The sequence below is a fragment of the Desmodus rotundus genome, chromosome 5 (genome assembly GCF_022682495.2).
Source record: "Desmodus rotundus isolate HL8 chromosome 5, HLdesRot8A.1, whole genome shotgun sequence".
Classification (NCBI taxonomy): domain Eukaryota; kingdom Metazoa; phylum Chordata; class Mammalia; order Chiroptera; family Phyllostomidae; genus Desmodus; species Desmodus rotundus.
In genome coordinates, this window is record NC_071391.1 from 27,801,366 (window position 1) to 27,819,464 (window position 18,099).

The 18,099-nt window shown below is 38.1% G+C and overlaps 1 protein-coding gene across 3 annotated transcripts in view; it reads right to left on the reverse strand.

Annotated features, from left to right (window-relative positions):
• Positions 1 to 18,099, reverse strand: part of ANO3 (anoctamin 3) — a 286,084-nt gene that overhangs the window by 67,215 nt on the left and 200,770 nt on the right. For all 3 annotated transcript variants that reach the window (XM_053925078.2, XM_053925079.1, XM_053925080.2), the window contains 6 exons: positions 15,497 to 15,541; positions 13,166 to 13,297; positions 9,979 to 10,085; positions 9,117 to 9,172; positions 7,766 to 7,887; positions 4,867 to 5,001 (listed from right to left, as the gene is read on the reverse strand). In XM_053925078.2, coding sequence (XP_053781053.1) covers positions 4,867 to 5,001; positions 7,766 to 7,887; positions 9,117 to 9,172; positions 9,979 to 10,085; positions 13,166 to 13,297; positions 15,497 to 15,541 — 597 coding nt within the window. The remainder of the gene's footprint in view (positions 1 to 4,866; positions 5,002 to 7,765; positions 7,888 to 9,116; positions 9,173 to 9,978; positions 10,086 to 13,165; positions 13,298 to 15,496; positions 15,542 to 18,099) is intronic.

Here is an 18,099-nt window from a genome sequence, read left to right on the forward strand (position 1 = left end):
ATGTCCATTGGTGTAGAGTAAATGGAGACAGTCTGGCTTCCTCACCCAGGTGTCTGGGTAACTACGGGAAGCAGTTTTCCTATAACCTTGAATGGGCCTGATAAGTAGTGTTCTCATAGCCTTGAGACGGGGTCCAATAAACGGTCCCCACAACATGAAGTGGGCTCACATGTGCAGAATCATGCTATGTTATATAATTGTTTGGTTTGAGGCTGGCTTTCTCTGTCTCTAGTACTTGAACAAGCAGGGGCTTCTCACTAGAGAGACCTGCAGCTTGTAGCATACATTGCTCACCCACCCATGAATCAAGGCATATCAAGCATCCCCACAGCTCCAAGAATTTTCTTCCGTCTCCCTGAGTCTAGAGTGGACCTGCCAGGCCTTGATCGGCTGCACCACGATCAGAAATTTGAGGATCATGTCCATTGGAAATTTGAGGGAGTTGATTCTCCTTTCCCTTCCCTTCCTCTCCCTTCCCTTCCCTTCTCTTTTGTTTCCTTCCCTTTCTTTTCCTTTCCCTCATTTTTTTTTTTTGTTATGCTTTGACACAGTGTCATGCTGACAGGGCACAGATTTTATTTACTGAAATATATTATATTCTGTATTAGAATGTAACTTTACAATACCTGTCTCTTCAGTTTTATGCCACTACCTTTTAAAACATCTCAGCATACATTACAGATGACTTTGTGAAAGGAGTAGGGCACCAACAGAAACTTCTCAAAAGCTTCACAGCCTGAGAGTTTACAGCAACCTATTTTTAAGATGTTTTTTGTTTTATCTGTCATACATGGTTCTTCCCCAATGAGTATAGCCTGAATAACTTGTCTTTAAGTAAATCTGCTCTGGAAATGTTGAAAGTAATTTCAAGGCTTTTGCAAATATGTCTGAAAATGAAAGTTTAATTGGTGATGTCTGTAGCAAGAATTGCAATTTTCCAAAATGTCTGCACTCAAATGAAGCAAAAACAGAATTCATGTGCGTTTCAAATGCTGGATGTGTGTATTCTCAAGCCGTAGTAGGAATTCTCAAGATACAGTAAGAATACTATATAGTCATGCAGTGCTTTACAGTGAGCAAAGATGAGTTCCTGCTCATTAAATTCGGTCCTCGCTGTCATCTCCTGCAATGGGAGTCATCTCCACAACACAGAGCAAGCGGATGTTTCATCTAAGTGAGTTGCTCAAGGTCACATAGCTAACAGTAGGTCCTTCTGGGGACTGAATTTCATTTTTTTCTTGTTCTGGGTCCAGTTCTCCATCAGCTATAATATACCTAAAAGGATGATATGTTTGTTTTATATTTTTAAAAAAGCTTTCTTACCCAAAACTAACTTATTAGTGATGATGAGGTAATGGGTCTTGCGCATAGTGTCATCGTCCCTCTTGCACACACACCGTGTTTCTAGTAAACAGGATGTCCATAGGAAGTAGAAGGAAACAGGCAAAAGACCCAATTTAAAAGCCCCAAGGAAAGAGAGAATTATATCTTCTCTTAGTAATACTACTAATTTATACAAACAAGAAGAAGTAACACATTCCTTGAAGGAAATTTGATTAAAATGGTATTGCTCTCATAATTCCTCGTGTTTTGAGTATGACACAATGCATCCTGCATTGAAATCTCATCCTAACGAAGTATAATAAAATCACTTTATACTGTATCCTCTTCCTCATTTTCCAAAAGGTCAAATGAAACAGCATGTCTACAATCCCAGCTATCAGACTGAATCCTATTTTTAATTCCAGAATAATTAAGCTTATTCTCTATAATTTTATCAAAGTACAACTTGATACATAATAAAAATATTAAACAATTTTTCACAATGTATTTTTTTAGCCTGAAATAAGGGATTTGAGGCCATCAGAACTTTCTTGTTTTTACTGCCCCACTAGAGGGAGAAAGAGAGCCCAGCATGAGTGTTTTCTTAATTTCTTTTGCAGAGGCAGATAATATAAACCATGACTTCCACTGTGGCTTTCTTTTCTTTTACATCTACTGTCAGATATACACAGTAAGGGACGACTTAAATGAAATAATAATCACCAGCAATTAAGATAATGGGAGGAGAGAGTGATTTGTCCATTTGGGGGCAGATGACTAGACCCACTCCAGGGTCTGGAGGCTTTCTGTGACAAAGAACAGAACGAGATGCTTGGTGATGTCCATTTGGGCGAATTGTGAAAATGTTCAAGTAGATCTAAAAGAAGGCAGTGTAGAAGCATGAGTAAAGCATGAGTTTTAGAATCAGACATAATCACAAGGGAAAAGCAAATCAAATCATGAGATATTAACTCAGACCTGTTAAGATTGCTATTATCAAACAAAAAGACAAAAGATGACAAGTGTTGGCAAGGATGCAGAGAATTTGGAACACTTGTATGTTGTTGGTAAAATGGTACAACCACTATGGAAAACAATATGGACTTTTCTCAAAAAAAAAATAGAACTACCAGATAATTCAATAATCCCACTTCTGGGTATCTATCTAATAGAACCGAAATCAGGATCTTGGAGAGATATCTACACTCCCAGATTCATTGCAGCATTATTCACAATAGCCAAAATATGGAATTAACCCAAATATACTTCAATAAGTAAATGGATAAAACATGTTGTATAAACATACAGTGAAATATTATTCAGCCTTAAAAAGGAGGAAGTCCTGCCATATGCAACAGCATAGATGAACTGGAGGATACCACATGAAGTGAAATAAACCAGTAGCAGGACAAATACTGCATGATCCCATTTATATTAGGCATCTAAAACAGTCAGACTCATGGGGACAGAGCAGAATGTCGTTTGCCAGGGTTAGGGGAGTGGGAAATGGGAGCTACTGTTCAAGAGGTAAAAAGTTTCAGTTATGCAAGGTAAGTAAGTTCTAAAAATCTGCTCTCCGATGTTGTGCCTATAGTTAACAATACTGTAGTGTTCACTTAACATTTTTAGAGAGGGTAGATCTCCTGTTAAGTGTTCTTATCATGATTTAAAAAATATATTAGATAGAGATTTGAGACTTAGCTGACCATTTACTAGATCTATTACCTTGACCAAGTCCCTTACCTCTCTGAGGATCGGTTTCTTTACCTCTAGCTTGAGATGATATCTATTTGTAATATGACATAAGGGGTATTGATAACACACCTGCCCATCACAGAGAGTTAATAACTGAAAGAAACCCTCCTTGCTAAAGACGTTGTAAGGAGAGGGTCTAGAAGTCCTTTAAGACCCAACTGCTTTTGGAAGAAGGTCAATTTCTTGGTGAATTCTCATGCCAAAGAAGAAAGGATGGACTAGAAAGTTGGGGTTTCTGTTCTTTGCTCTAATCCTGAAACCCAGGGCCTGAGAAGCAGGCCATATCTGCCTGCTTGGTCGTTTCCATATTCCTATGATATATCCTCTCCCAGGCATAAATCTGACCACACTTGATTATGTAAGACCAATGAACACATGTAAATATATACATGTACATATGCATACAATAAATAATCTACAACCTGATGGTTTTATAATTCTACAATTACCTGCAGGGCAATTAAGAAATATGGCTTTAACTTATCTGAACAAAGCTGGTAGAAACATAATAAGTACAACCTAATCCTCAGCTTTTCAACATTTTGTTTCTTTATAAGAAACATAAAAGGGCTTAAAAGTATACTGAAACAAAGCGACACAAAAGAAAAGCTCTGTGTTCTCCACCAACCCACCATGATAACACCTACAAGTTCACGTCTGACACCTTGAATGGAAGATTTCAGCTCCATGAAACTTTGAAAGATATTCAGTGAAGCTCATCTTGATTTAGAATAGAAAGTCTGACAAGATCTTAATTATAGCGTGACAGAAGTAGCAGAAATATAATACCATAAAGCACTGAAGCAAAGGGTTTGCCAATGCCTTTTGAAACACTCCTTGTACTAAAGGTTAGAGAATACCAATCTCATGCAAAGGGAACCTAGTTTGCCCCATTGGTACATACGTCAATAGGAATAGCAAATCGATTCCTTTCATTGCCTTTGTTCATTTTCAGCTTTGTAGGGGTGGAGGGGGAGTCTACACGACATGGGAAAACCTCGTGAATACATACCCGTGGAACTGAGATGAACAGAAACTAACTGTCTAAGAATCATTTTCTGTCCCTGTTAATTCATTTTATTTATTTTATTTTTAAATTTATTTATTTTTAGAGAGAGGGGAAGGGAGGGAGAATGAGAGGGAAAGAATATCGATGTGCAAGAGATACATTGGTTGGTTGCGTCTTGCACACCCCCAACTTGGGACCTGAACTGGGACCTTAGTTCTCACAAAGTGTGCTTCTCTGGGTGGAGCAGGCTGATGCTTCAGTTGGACCCAGGTACCTTTCTCTTTGGCTTCCTTCTTTTTCTGATCTTTTTCCTTCACACGTATCAGGAAGCTATCTCGGCTCTCAGAGTGCTCAATATGCTCAATTCGTACATTAATGCTCTTGGCAAGAATCTTGCCCTTAACTTGTTTGGTTATGACAATGCCCATCGCGTGCTGGGTGACACTGTAGACTCTTCCAGTTTTGCCATGGTAACATTGGTGGGGCATTCCTTCTGAACAGTGCCCATTCCCTTGATGTCTACAATACCACCTTTCTTGTAGATTTGCATGTATGCAGCCAAAGGAAGAACTCCACGTTGTCTAAAAGGCCTAGAGAACATATAATGGGTACCTCTCCTCTTTCCCTTTGTGTTAGTCATTTTGGCAAATTACTTGAAGATGGTGGTTCTGGCCCAAAAGCAGCTCACTTCTTGTTTTTTTATAGTCAGCATTATCATAAAGTTTTTGTCCAATCAGAGGAAAGACCAACAATTTTCAATAAGACTGTTAGTAGCTTACCTTACTTGACTTGCATTCATTGTAAATATTCCATAGAAGAAAACACACAAGCCAACCAGTGCGGCAGGAATCAGCATCCCAGTATACCATCCCAGCCAAGCAAAGTACAGCCCGATCTTCTCACCAAAATACAGCCTGCGTAAGCAAGCAAACTGTTAGCTTAAGGCCACATAAGTCACACTACAAATACTGATGTCACACCTAGTCAGAATTTCAGATGGACACTTGAGGCTACCAGCTCAGTCCCTTGGCAGCTCCGTCTGGATTATCTTAACATTCATGGTTGTTAATAATTCTAATCATGGTGACATTGATTGTCTTTAAACTTGTCCTTTTAGGAACAATTTTATAAAATGTGTTATTTCTGTGTCAACTTTCTTAATATTGTTCATAAAGCTTTTTACCAGTTAATTCTTGCTTCTCTCCAGCCTCCTATTAGAATGCCTTTTTTGTTCTCCACACAGAGCTGTGCTACACCATATTGCTTTTGCATGCCTTATAAAGAGGCTGCTCTCTGGGTGGGTGGGGAGAGCAGGTCTGACTTCAGTCTGCATATGCACGGCTGCCCAGACACCCTTACACTAGACACAATCTGCACAATTATGTCACATCTTCCTCAATAAAGTTCAACCCTGCAGTTCCTGGAACACGTGACTCTTTACTTGGTTCATGCTTTGAAATATTACACTTCACTTTCTTCCTGTGTCTGGCTTACATTTATCTGTCACTTTATCACTTCTTCCAGGAAGCCTTTCCTGACTTCCATTCCAACCATGGGTTAGATGTCCTGTCCTCCCCCAAGTTTCAGTGCCTAAATTCACGCACTTTACTGCAGTTACCTGGCGCTCCTCCGTTCCCCTCCTGTCTCATGACTGCCGCTGCCGGGGAGCAGACCACGCTTTACTAGCTCCCAGCACAGGAAGTATCAAATGAAGCGAAGGGAATTGAACGTATTTTATTTCCCTTCAGCTGATGAGTACAGTCTACATGGAAATGGCAGGAGAATAAGGTGGTTGTAAAAACTAAGTCGCCTTTTCTTCACCAGGTCTACTGTCAATATTAACTGTCACGCTGTTTATAAAGTTCTGGTATAAAATGATAACTCCTTGAATTCTCTACCACTGTTTAGTCTCCACTTCCTAAAAATGCTTACTTAACACACAGTTTGGCCCAGCAATAGTTTTAAAGATTGGTGTTATATAGTTCATTTGGGAACATGACACTGGGCAGTGATTCTTACTGTCAAGAAAATTATCTTGTTATTTTTTCCTTAACAAGACTTCTCTTTCTGAAAATAATTCCTTTCCTACTTTATCTTCTGTATTATTTGTGTGAATTCTACCAGGTGTAGACAAAAAGTCATTTTCCATTAAGTATCATTTACCTAATGTTTTTTCATTATTTCTCCTAGGAGACATGCGTCACTAGTCTATTCATTTTTTCATACAATGATAATGTTCTACTTTTAAACAGAAGATTATTTTAATAACAGGTACTGCATCAAAGCCTTTGTGCCTTTAAACAAGTGTTCTTCTGAAGGTTGGAGTTGTTTTGTTTTAGCGCATATTAATGTATCAGGATATCTTCAGAAAAATTATAGAAAACTACACACGTAGACCCCTTATGCAGACAGTATTATACTGAGATTTTAAATTACTCATTGTTAAAGGTTAAGTAAGAGGAGTAACAATATTATCTGAGAGGAATATAATCACCTGAGTTACATCAGATTTCAGATCTGTGTCAGGAGAGGAAAGAGACCGTTTCAGGCAAAGAAGTGAGGAAAATCCCTTGACCAGAGCAGTCTTATTCACAGTCTGCTAAACTATCTAAGTGTTCCTTAAACGTGTCTCAAAACCACGACGGGGCCAGGACGATTACGGGGCTGCTGTTGGTGTTACTCCCCGTCACACTTCACCCATAGCCATTCCATTTTCATATTTTTTATATTGGTTCCCCACGTGACATTTCATCTGATGATAGGATTCGGCTGCTGAAATAACCTCAACCATAATTAAACAAATGCTGAGTTCAACAGTTTTTAGAGAGAATTGTTTTATTTAGTTTTTACATTGAAATCTTTCTGATGTTTACGGTGAAATCTTTTGAAAAATGCCATGCAACTCTTTTGTTAACTGGGTTTTGTAGCTGACAATATTTAAAATGTGCTCTTTTCAGATTCAAACATTTTGAATCAAATATTTTGAATCAAATAGATACTAAATCTTTATTGAAAGATAAATATATATATAGATGCTTTTTTGGTCATTTTTCTCTTTGCCCTCGGATCTTTTTTCTGCCTTTCCTTGTTTTGACTTGTTTTCACAGGAAAGTGTAATCTACTTCACAGGAAAGTGGATTACATAGGTTCCTTTATAAATTGCTTCTTGTTTAGTGGGGCCAGGAGGTACCTGGAGACTCAAAGGGGAAGGGAGGGAGGGAGGGAGGAAGGAAGGAAGGAAGGGAGGAAGGAAAGGAGAAGCCAGGATCTTTTCTCCTCCCCTGGCTGACCTCAGGAGAGCCATGGCTCACCCACAGCTCTACTCCCTACACTTTCACTTCTTCGTAGGCAGCCTGATCGCAAAGTTCATAGTCCAGGTATTGGGCACTGAAATATACTTTATTCCGTTTTCCTTTCAGCTTTAGGGTAGTTCGCAATTTTCTGCTGTTGTTAATCTCGAGTTGTCTCATTATTCCTGTCTGATTTCTCACCTTTCCTGTCTCCTGTGCAATCAGTTTCCTAAATTAAGTCCCTTTTATTGAAAAGATTCAGAGTGGCTTATTTTTTCCTGATTGCATTCTGATACAGGTAATTTGATGAGTAAATGAAATAATTCCAAATCTAAGAAGATGACAACAAAACAGCATATATCTTCCATTATCCATCCATCTGCAGTACCTGATTAAATCCAGGGGCTGATGCTTGTACCACATTCCCCAGCGTGCCCAGCGTTCATATAATAGATGCCTGTTATTCTGAGGTCCATGAGTTTTGATGGGATGGCTGCTCTTGTAGGCTCCCTGAAACAGATAGAGTAAGAGAAATGGATACCCCTTCTATGACTAAAGTTTGAACTAAATAGGAATTGCTTTGTTTTTTTTATCTTACAGAATAATTAAAAAACTTATTGAAAGCTTCAGAAATTATAAACTTTAACTTATCTCTGGAATGATTGTCTTTATATATCTCTCATTCATTGAAAATATTCTGATAGTTCCTTAAAAATCCTTTCTTCAATTCCTTCTTAAACCAATGAGATTCCTTTCACTTAAAGTAAACTAGACTCTACTCTTTGGAACCTAAGATCTATTAATAAACACAATGACTTTACCATCACTGACAGAAACTGGAGCCTGGCTTCCCGGGCCCAAAACTGTACCTTTGAAACTTAATGTTTCTATGCCTCGGTGACTTATTTATAAAATGGAGTTAATATCATTGCCTATTTCAAAGAGTTTTTGCAAGGATTAAATGAATTAAACCATATAAAACATTTAGCTCAGTGCCAAATGATAAGTGCTTAACACATTTTATCTGTTATGGGTTGTACTATACTGTGAATTCCTGGGAGTCCGCAGCCTTAATAAATAGAACACTGACCATTTTTGAAAGTACAGAAATGAAAATTTTAATTTGAATGACTCCATTCTTATATGAAAATTCAAATTTGCCTTAAAATAAATGCAGTGCTTGTGTGTGTGTGGGGGGGAGTGGGGACATGATAGAGTTAAAACTGATAACTGATTCAAATTTAACTCAGGACTCAGCAGGCAAAGCCCACCACAGCTTAGAGCAGGCTTTTCTACTTAAAATTGGTGGAGAGGTAACATCAGGTAGAGAATCAAATACATAATGGGCTGTAGGTTTTATGTGGGTTTGATTTTCAGGGACCCCAATGCAGTAAGCACAAATCAGGGACCTGCCCCTTGGGAACGGTGTGGGTCCCAGACTGTGTCGCCATGGAGCTCTGTGTTGGAGTAGAGGCATCAGCCAGAGTGGCCGAGCAACGCGCACGAGTTCCCTCCAAGGCTGGGCTTCCTGATGCGGGCAAACTGCAGGAGGGCTCTGGAGCAGCGGAGCCCGTGTACAGCCACCAAATGCCACGGGGGCCCCAGAAAAGCCCAGGGCCAGTTGCTGATTGAATCTTCTTGAGAGAGGGAAGTCAGACTTAAATTTAAAAATACAATGGGATCAAGCACTGAGCATGAGAACCTTATTATTTGGAATGGAAATTATATTTCAAAATTACCTCATGTGGGGGAAAAGCTGCTATATATGAACCATTGTTTATCAGTTTACAGATACCTGGAAAAAGAAGAAAGGAACAGTTCTTGAGTTAGTTTAAATGAAGACTTTCTTCTGAAGCAACATGCATACACTTCGAACAACAAGTTACTTAAAAAACTTAGAATAACCAAAACGACTTTCCTAACCATGTCACCTATGAGGACACTGAGGGGAAAGAGACTGATGCTGAGTCTAATTCTGAGTACAGTATCAATACAGGGAGATTTGCAAGGTGCTAACATACGATTTCGCTTGGCCACATCGTGAAACCTGAGGAATTCTAACATCCACTCATTGGGGATCACAAAAGCGTAGAGTAACTTTTTCCTCAACTCAAAATTTGGTTCAGAGAGCAGAGGAATTCTCCAACCCTCGAAAAATCTCAAAAGAATAGTGGTGTTGAGAAATCATTGTATTATTTAATTTTTAATAGATGTGTGGATGTAACCTAATTTATTTGCAATTCCTAATGATGGACAGTTACAGAATTTCCAGTTTTATTTTACTACAAAGCCACAATGAACAAATGTCTTTGTATATTGTTACTCAAAGTCTGATGATTTCTTTGGGATACATTTCAAGAACAAAATTTCTGTTTGAACGTGTTTGCACATTTCACATTTTGATACATATGGCCAAATGTTCTTAAAAGAGTTTGTTTGTTTTATTGAAAGGCAGAAAAATAGGATGTTTAGAGTTCGTGCTCCGTGTGTTACGTGTTCATATTTAATGCGTGAAGGCGAAGCTTCGGTTGTTAAATATTCCTCGGTAACATTAGCAACTGCTGGTTCTCCGCTCTCTGCATTACTATTCAGCGCTCTTACCCACTTTTGATATCCCGTTTTCGTATTTGGTGTGCTGCAGCATGTGGTAGACTATCCTGCTTCGAGTGGCATTGCTGAAGAAGGTGTCCTTGTTGTTTATTATGAAGCTGTTAAGACAGGGGGATTGGTTATAATAGAGCAGAGCACAGAATCCAGCAACAGGAAGAACTTCCTGGGCAGTCATCCATCTGTCTTCTCCTTTACACTAATGCATGTGAAGTAGAGTAAATCAGAAAGTGAACCATCCTCTTTAAAAAGAAAATCAACCAGCAGGGAAAAATTAAACACACATCATATAGGGTATTATCAAATATTCATGTTAATATCTTTCAGTTCGTAAGAAAGCCTGGGTGTCTTCATGATTTTTGTTTGGCACTGAACAAGGAGTTTCCATCGGCTCCCATACATTTTAATTAAACAACGTAGTTCCAAATAGAACACATTAATAATTGATGGAATTCCCCGTGCCGCACTTTCCAAGCAAGCTTATCTTACTTACAGAACTTTAGCAATGAGCAATTGTTCTCCCTTCCCCTTTGTGGCCTATTCTGTCCCTACGTGGGAAGAGCTGCAAGGAGGAACCATGTTAGAGCCAGCGACACAAAAAGCAACAGGGTGACCCCAAGAGGAAAGGAAGGGTGTGTTTTCAGCATCGGAGCCTCAAAAAAATGGAAGCATTCTGGCCCTCACTCAACTTCTGATGTCTGTTTCCAGTTGCTTTATCTTTATGAATGATAAACCGCCATTTTCTCAGACTCAGTCCTGAACTATTGGGTCTTCTCTGATCCTTGCTTTCTCTTCGCCATCCATAGTCACAGAGTCGTCACACAAAGTAACTTTTATAACTATACTGCCCCGCCCTGCCCTGGCTTTCTTGTATCCATCTTGGTCTGGGTCTCATTGCCTCTTGCCTAGGTTCTGAAAAGAATGCCCTCTTCCCTGGCTGTGTCACTTCCCACCTGACTTTAAGGCCCTGTTCTGACCCTTGGAGGACTCCTACTATTAATGGGTCAGCAGTTCTCCAAAATGCATAATTAAATTTCTTATTTTCCTCTGAGGGCTCTCTATTCTTGCATTTCAACCTCCCCCTTTATCTTACTTCTTATAGCTCTGGCTTCTTGTATCTATTAGTCTGCCAAATTGTAGAATTGATCGTCACTGTGGAATCCCATCTTTCTTTACCTCAAGATTTTGTTCTGTCTCTCATATCTGTTCTCTTACCTCTCACCACCTCCCTCCCCACTTTTACCTGCTGAAAAGAACTAGCTCCTTCATAAAGGTTTGCTGGATCTTCTCTTCTAGGTATAGTTCCTCCGTCTCTTACAAAAATGTACATTTCATTTGTATATTTCCTAATGAATTAATTTTACTCTGCCTTGTCTTATGGTAACCTATATACCTGCCCATTTTATTAGACCCAGAGTTGTTCTAATATTCTGATATTGTGCTTTTTATTTCTGTACTTGTATGCACCGAGTTAACAGTTCTTGTGTCCTGTTAATTATAAGCATAGGAAGAAATGTCCATCAATTATTTTACCATTAGATTGATTCAGAATTTTTGGAACAAATATTTTTAACACATAAATTCTTTTTCTGTGGAGCTACATTACAAATGAAGGAAACAGATAATATATAGTAAAGAAATCAGTTACACAATTTCAGGAGCTGCTAATACGAAGAAAAATGGAAACTGCTTAATGGCATGGAGTATGACCGGGACAAGGGGACTACAGATAAAATTTTCAGAGAAGGGCTTTCTGAGCTGCCGGTTTTGAGTGGGAGCTGCATGATAAGAAGGGACAGGCCATGTGAAGATGTGGAGGAAGAGCACATTAGCAAGAGAGAACAGAGAGAACAAAAACTCTGACATGGAATAAAACTTGAGCTTTTAATGGGTGCATCTGAAGCTTGTGTCCCTGAAGTAAGCAGATGGTGTGGAAATTGTAGATGAGAAGATAGTGTTGGGCAGGGACCACAACATTTATAGCCACATGGTAGCTGATAAAAATTCTGAGTTTTATTATAAGTGTCAATGAGAGTCCACTGGGGGGAATTTAAGCAAGACAGTTTCATGATCTGATTGAGATTTTTGGAAAATTGCCCCAGTTTCTCGGGTTCAAAGAGAAAGAGCAGAATTTTTCTTTTTCAATTTGGTGCCTCACAGAGCTTGAAAAAGTACAACAAAAAGCTGAAGAGGCTTCCATGAAACCACAACCTGTCTCTAAATGTGGAAGTCATTCGGATTTCCACTCCTTCCTCCATTTCTCGTAGCTGGAATTAAAAAATAACGCTTCCAGATTCCTGTAAGAGTAAATAATAGCATAAATAAAATATTTGGAAGGAGAGGGTTTCCCATTGATTACTGGCTCGGTCACGAGTTTGGTGGCCAGGAGTTCTGTTTCATCCTGCCTCTCAACTTCCAACACCCCAGAAGGTAAGCCCACCCAAAACTGTGTATAGCAAATTGATCTTGCAGCTATAGACCTACCGTACACTTCACATTGCTCCATCTTCATGTTCATCTTATTGTGTTTAATTATTACCTTTACCTTTTTGTCTGACCCAGGAGGCTGGAAGTACTGGGAAAGCAGTGACTGGGCCATAACCTCAGTCTGCATCACGTGGAAACTTAACAAACAGTACTTCAGTAAATAAAGGAGGTGCTGTCTGTCGGTACATAGATAGGCATGTAATGAATCCCTAAAACAATTCTTATTCACCTTCATTTAATAAGATTAAACTATAATGGATTAAACTAATATATACAAGTTAATTAATATAATTTTAAATGTAACTTGTTAACTAGAACAATGTTACTCAAGCATGTTATTTAACATCAATTTTGTCATTATTAACATTATCATCATTTTTGTTACCTTTACCACATTAACTGGCTTACTACCATAGTAATTATTTTCAAAGAATTAGGAGCTAGACTGTCATTCCCTGAGTTTACAATTAATTATTCATTACTGGAATGTCTCTAAATCATAGTTGATATTTAATTAATTAATAATGTTCCCTGAGTGTTGTTCCAAGTTAAGTGTACATTTGAATAAAAGGATGCATTCTCTGACTTATTCGGCAAACTACGGGACTGGTCCCAGCTGTTCTTATCCTATCAACAACTCCCGGTGATGACAGATGCCGAGGCAGGTGGTAGGAGCAAACAGGTGGGAACTCACTGGTGAATCCTTGCGCGGCTGAAGGGGCCAGTGTAGCAGTCTGACTCCTCCAGGTCTGGAAACGCTGACTTGTCCAGAACCATTGGGTTTTGAGACATCCATTTTTTGAGTCTTCTAAAATAATTGTGTACACTGGAACAAAGTCACATTCTAGCATTAGATGAGGTTGCATTCCGGAGTAATGCCGATGTTCCACGGACATTACAGAAAAAGAGTCCTAAAAAGACGTAAGACACACCCGCACTCACAATCACACACATGCATTCTTCCTGTTCCCAGGAGGGAATGAAAAGAAATCTGAATTAAAAACGCAAAAGTACTTGGTCAGAGCCCAAACTGCATCATACCAGCTGTGCGGGCTGGGGGGTGAGGCATGGGGTGGTGGTGAGTAGTGGTGGATAGAGTCATCGATTTTTTCCCAATCTCCAAAACGAGTTACAATTTGTTATGCTTTCCTGAAGGGTCATTTTAAAGACTTTCAAAATTGAATGTGAAAGTGCATTGTAAACAAATAATAAGTAGCAGCAATAGTAAAACTATCACCCTTTCCTATTGACTTGCCAGGAGAAATGATGAACTTCAAAATCTGAGTAATTGCCTGTACACTAACTATCACCTCATATTGACTACACCTCAGGTGGGCTATAGTAGCGTTTAAGAGACTTTAATAATCATTTGAAATAACTGATAACTGAATTTTCACTTCATGAAACAGAAAAATTGTAAATACAAAAGATAATAAAACATAGGACATAGTATAGTGTTCATTTCTTGTTTACTTTTGAATTTGACCAAAATAGAAAAAAAACATTTTTCTACTATTAAAATGCTGTTTCTTTAGGATTTAATATATAAATGTTTATTAGTCATTCTAAACACAACTTTATTCTCAAACTAAATTGTGACAATATTACATAAATAAACATTTGTTGCCATTTTAAAATACAGCATTTCGTCCTTCTGCAAGTCTCTGAAATAAAGATGCTTGTTTATCAGAAAACCCACTAATGGTACAGCAGCAAAAGATCACTAATTCTATAGAGCAAACAAAAATGAATCCACGCATTTCTCAACACATCCAACATTAAGCAGGAGCATGCAAAAAAAAAATCTGCAGTTGTAAATTTATGTTAAATATTCCAATGACTCTGGCTTTATTACATGAAAATTAACTGAAATTTGCTGCATAGACCAGGACCAAATAGGCACAAGGGAAGTGATGGAAGTTCATTCTGATGCTGGGCATGCCAACTGGACAAAAAAAGAAAAATCTGACTTGGCTGAGGATCATAGTTTTTTAAAAGAGCAACTTGAGTACTAACCCCTTTAATACTTGTTCTAATATTAAGTTCCTCCCTTCATGATTTACTTGTTTTGTCACCAATCCCTACCATGGCTAAATTTAATGCTTAAAATTTAAAAATTGAAATCTTTCTCATTGTAAAGTTCTAAATTATATTCAGCCATTTTCTTGTTAGAACTAGATTTAATGAATCCTTTCCTAAAATGGCCTGATATTTATACTATATGAATCTTCTACTTTGTGTCATTCTGACTTGTAATATGTCCTATAATATTACTCAATAGGGCATACTCCACCACATTCATATTTTGTTTGTGTTAGTTGATTTTTATCACAATGAGCAGAAAAACAGCCAGATATAAGAAGCATTTTGTTTTAGTACTCATTAAAAGGAATATTTCCTCCAGTGAAACAGGGCCAAGGCAGTTGAGGTGGGATAATTTCTTCTGTCTCAGGCTTGTGGTTTGATGAATTCCTTTATCATAGCTGCTGTTACCCAGATTGGTAAGGGATGCTGTTTTGAGATGAAAGCTCTTGAAAAGAAGTTTGTTTTCAGTATTAGGATAAGAAAGGCAGCTTCAGGTGGTGGAATAAGAATAGTTCTGTGATTCCAAAGTGCTGTTTGGCAATTCATCACTGTGAATGCTAGTCTCTCCTTTACCTCTTTGGTCAAATAAGAGATTTGGGTCACATGATCCAGAAGGTCTCTGTTGGATCTGTTGTTTTATTAGTCTACTGGGTCAATATTTACCTATCAATCTTGGTCTTATAACTATTTTTAAAAATTAAAATCTTCTAAAATGCTAACTTGAAAATATATCAAGTGAGGATTGCAGGAATGTCCATGGTACATTAAAATAAAAGACATCTGTTTTTAAACATCATTTTTGAAATCTATTGAATAAATCAATAAAGTGTTTTTTTTCCCCCTAAAATTTACAACTGCTGTTAAGGATAATCAAATGTCTTTCTATTTTTTCCCCCAAATGACAAATTAGTCATAAGCAAATTATGTATCACCCACCAACCTGCCCGTTGATTTGGTCCTCGGGTCAGTGTAATAGGATTTTTTCCTGAAAAATAACAGAAATCAGCTGGGCAAAGTCACATGAAAATAGTGAAACCTCTGAGTGACAACATGCAATCATTTTGAGCATTTCAATATTCCAACTTCCACATGCTTAAGAAAGACATGAAATCAGCCAGTATAATATATAAAATTTACATTGTTTTAATTTCCAGATCTAAGTCACTAATAACAAAACACTTTCATAAATCAATAAATCACTTTAAATATCTAATTTTTCATTCTATTTTTTGAAGGTTTCACTTCTGCTACAGAATGCATATTAATTGGAGTATCTGTTATACGAAGTCATCCATCTATCCATCCCTCCATCTAAACACATATTTAATGAATATTTCTGATTTTGCAAGACATGTTAAAGTATAACCTCTAAAAATTTAGAGAATAAAGAGGGTTTCTACCCTTAAAGAGTTTCCTTTACAATTGAGAAGACAAGTGATAGTTATAATAATAAAATGTGCCCATGCAGGCAAGCAGAGTTCTGTGGAAGTGCCTAGGAAGGAATCTCAGTTAGTTTCTGCAGAGGAGGAGAAAGGAGACAGGGAAACCCTCCCAGAGGATGTGCTGTCTGTGAGGGATCTTGAAGCCTGAGTGGGAGTAGTCCTCTGAATGAGTACTTGAGACATGGCCTTCCAGACCACGTATGAAGTGGTTATGAGACCAAGAGCAAACATTGTTAAGATTCAGGAACTGCAACTCATTAGGTGATCACCAGAGCAGAAACTGGGAGTTGAGGATAGTGATAAAAGACGCGGGGGCCTGATGAACAAGGCACAGATAACGAGGAGTCTGACCACTAACGCTCAGGTTTTGTATGAAACGCAATGGGAAGATAGGTGTTTTAAGCAGGTGTGGAGCATGTCTCATTTTAGAGAAACTGAAAATTCTAATGACAGAGGTTAATTAATCTCTTCAGATTCTCACTGCATCCTCATCTTGGAGCTCGGGAACGTCATCCTGAGCCTCTGTATCCCCACTCATGAAACCCATCACAGAGGGTCAGTGTGGTATCTAGAAAGCACGGCTGAGAGTCAGGACAATTTATATGCAGTCCTGTGTTAACTGCTTAGGAAACTAGAACATGTTCTTAGCTACCACATTTGCTGCAATCACTGGTCCTATGACTAGAAAACAGTTTTTAGGTTGTCCCGACATACTAAACACTAAATTTAAATTTGGGATTTTAAAGCTTGCTATGTGTATTCTGAACTCACCCTTTAAATTATCTTCTCCCTTCATTTCTTCAAAACATACATGTATTTGTGTGCATACGTCAGTCAATCCACTGGACTCTAAACCCATCTTCACTCTGAACCTCCTCTACGCAGATTGATTTACCCCATTGGTATACAACCGTTCACTGACTATCTCTCATGGGACATTGAGCTCCTTGAAGACAGTAGTTCTACCTCATTTGACTTTGTGTGCCTGCTGTATACATGTCACATTATTTGATAAGTAGTGTGCACTACGATGGCCGATGAATGAGTGAGCCTTCATTTAATTCAGAGTTGCAATTATCCCCTTCAGTGCCTGAGGACACTTTACCGTCAATAAACATTTGCTGATAAGATATTATTACAAAACTACAAAAGTAGAAATTACTTTAAAATAATTTTAACATCGAATATCTAGAAATCTGATTATGAGGAGGAAAAGATTATCATTATGAGTATTGGTTGTAGATATAATAAGAAATATTATAAAATCAAACAGCATTTGGATTAAGCACTGCTCTCTTTTTGCTGCTACTTTGAAATAGTTTTTTAAATAATTTTTTAAAATTTTGAAATGCTTTGGAACAAATAAAGGAAGAACATCATACACGATGAATATATATACCTTTAAGACCCCTACATTATAAGAGCAAATAAAAATTAAAATAAGAGGCACAAAGTTTCTTTTTTTTAAAGATTTTATTTATTCATTTTTAGAGAGAAGCGAAAAGAGGGAGAAAGAGAGAAACATCAATGGGTGGTTGCCTCTCATGCATTCCCCACTGAGTGGGCCTGCAACCCAGGCATGTGCCCTGACTGGGACTCGGACTGGTGGCCCTTTGGTTCACAGGCCCACTCTCAATCTACTGAGCCACACCAGCCAGGGCACAAATTTTCCTACTAACACCCTAATTACCGATCAAATCTAGGATGAACTATGTGAAAATCAGTGCTGGTGCGTCCTTTTACTTGAGGACTGGTTATGTTTATCTTGAGAGCATGTCAGTTATGGGTTGTATTGTTTGGCTATGCAAGAAACTGTGATTTCTTTATGTCTTTGCAATTTCTTGGCAAATTGCCTGTGATGCACATCACATTCTATTTTAATGCTTATTCAATAATAAAAGTGTTTTCTTTCTCTTCTACATTTGTGGAGCAGTTTTCTGGATTGGGGAGATTTTGTTTTTAATTGTATACCCCTAGCAATATACAAGTGTACACTGAAGTCAGTAATCACCTGCCATTCTTAGTTTTCTACAGAAATGAACCTGCAGAACCAAATCACTTCCTACACCTAATCCTCCATACTGTAATTTATTAACTGTAT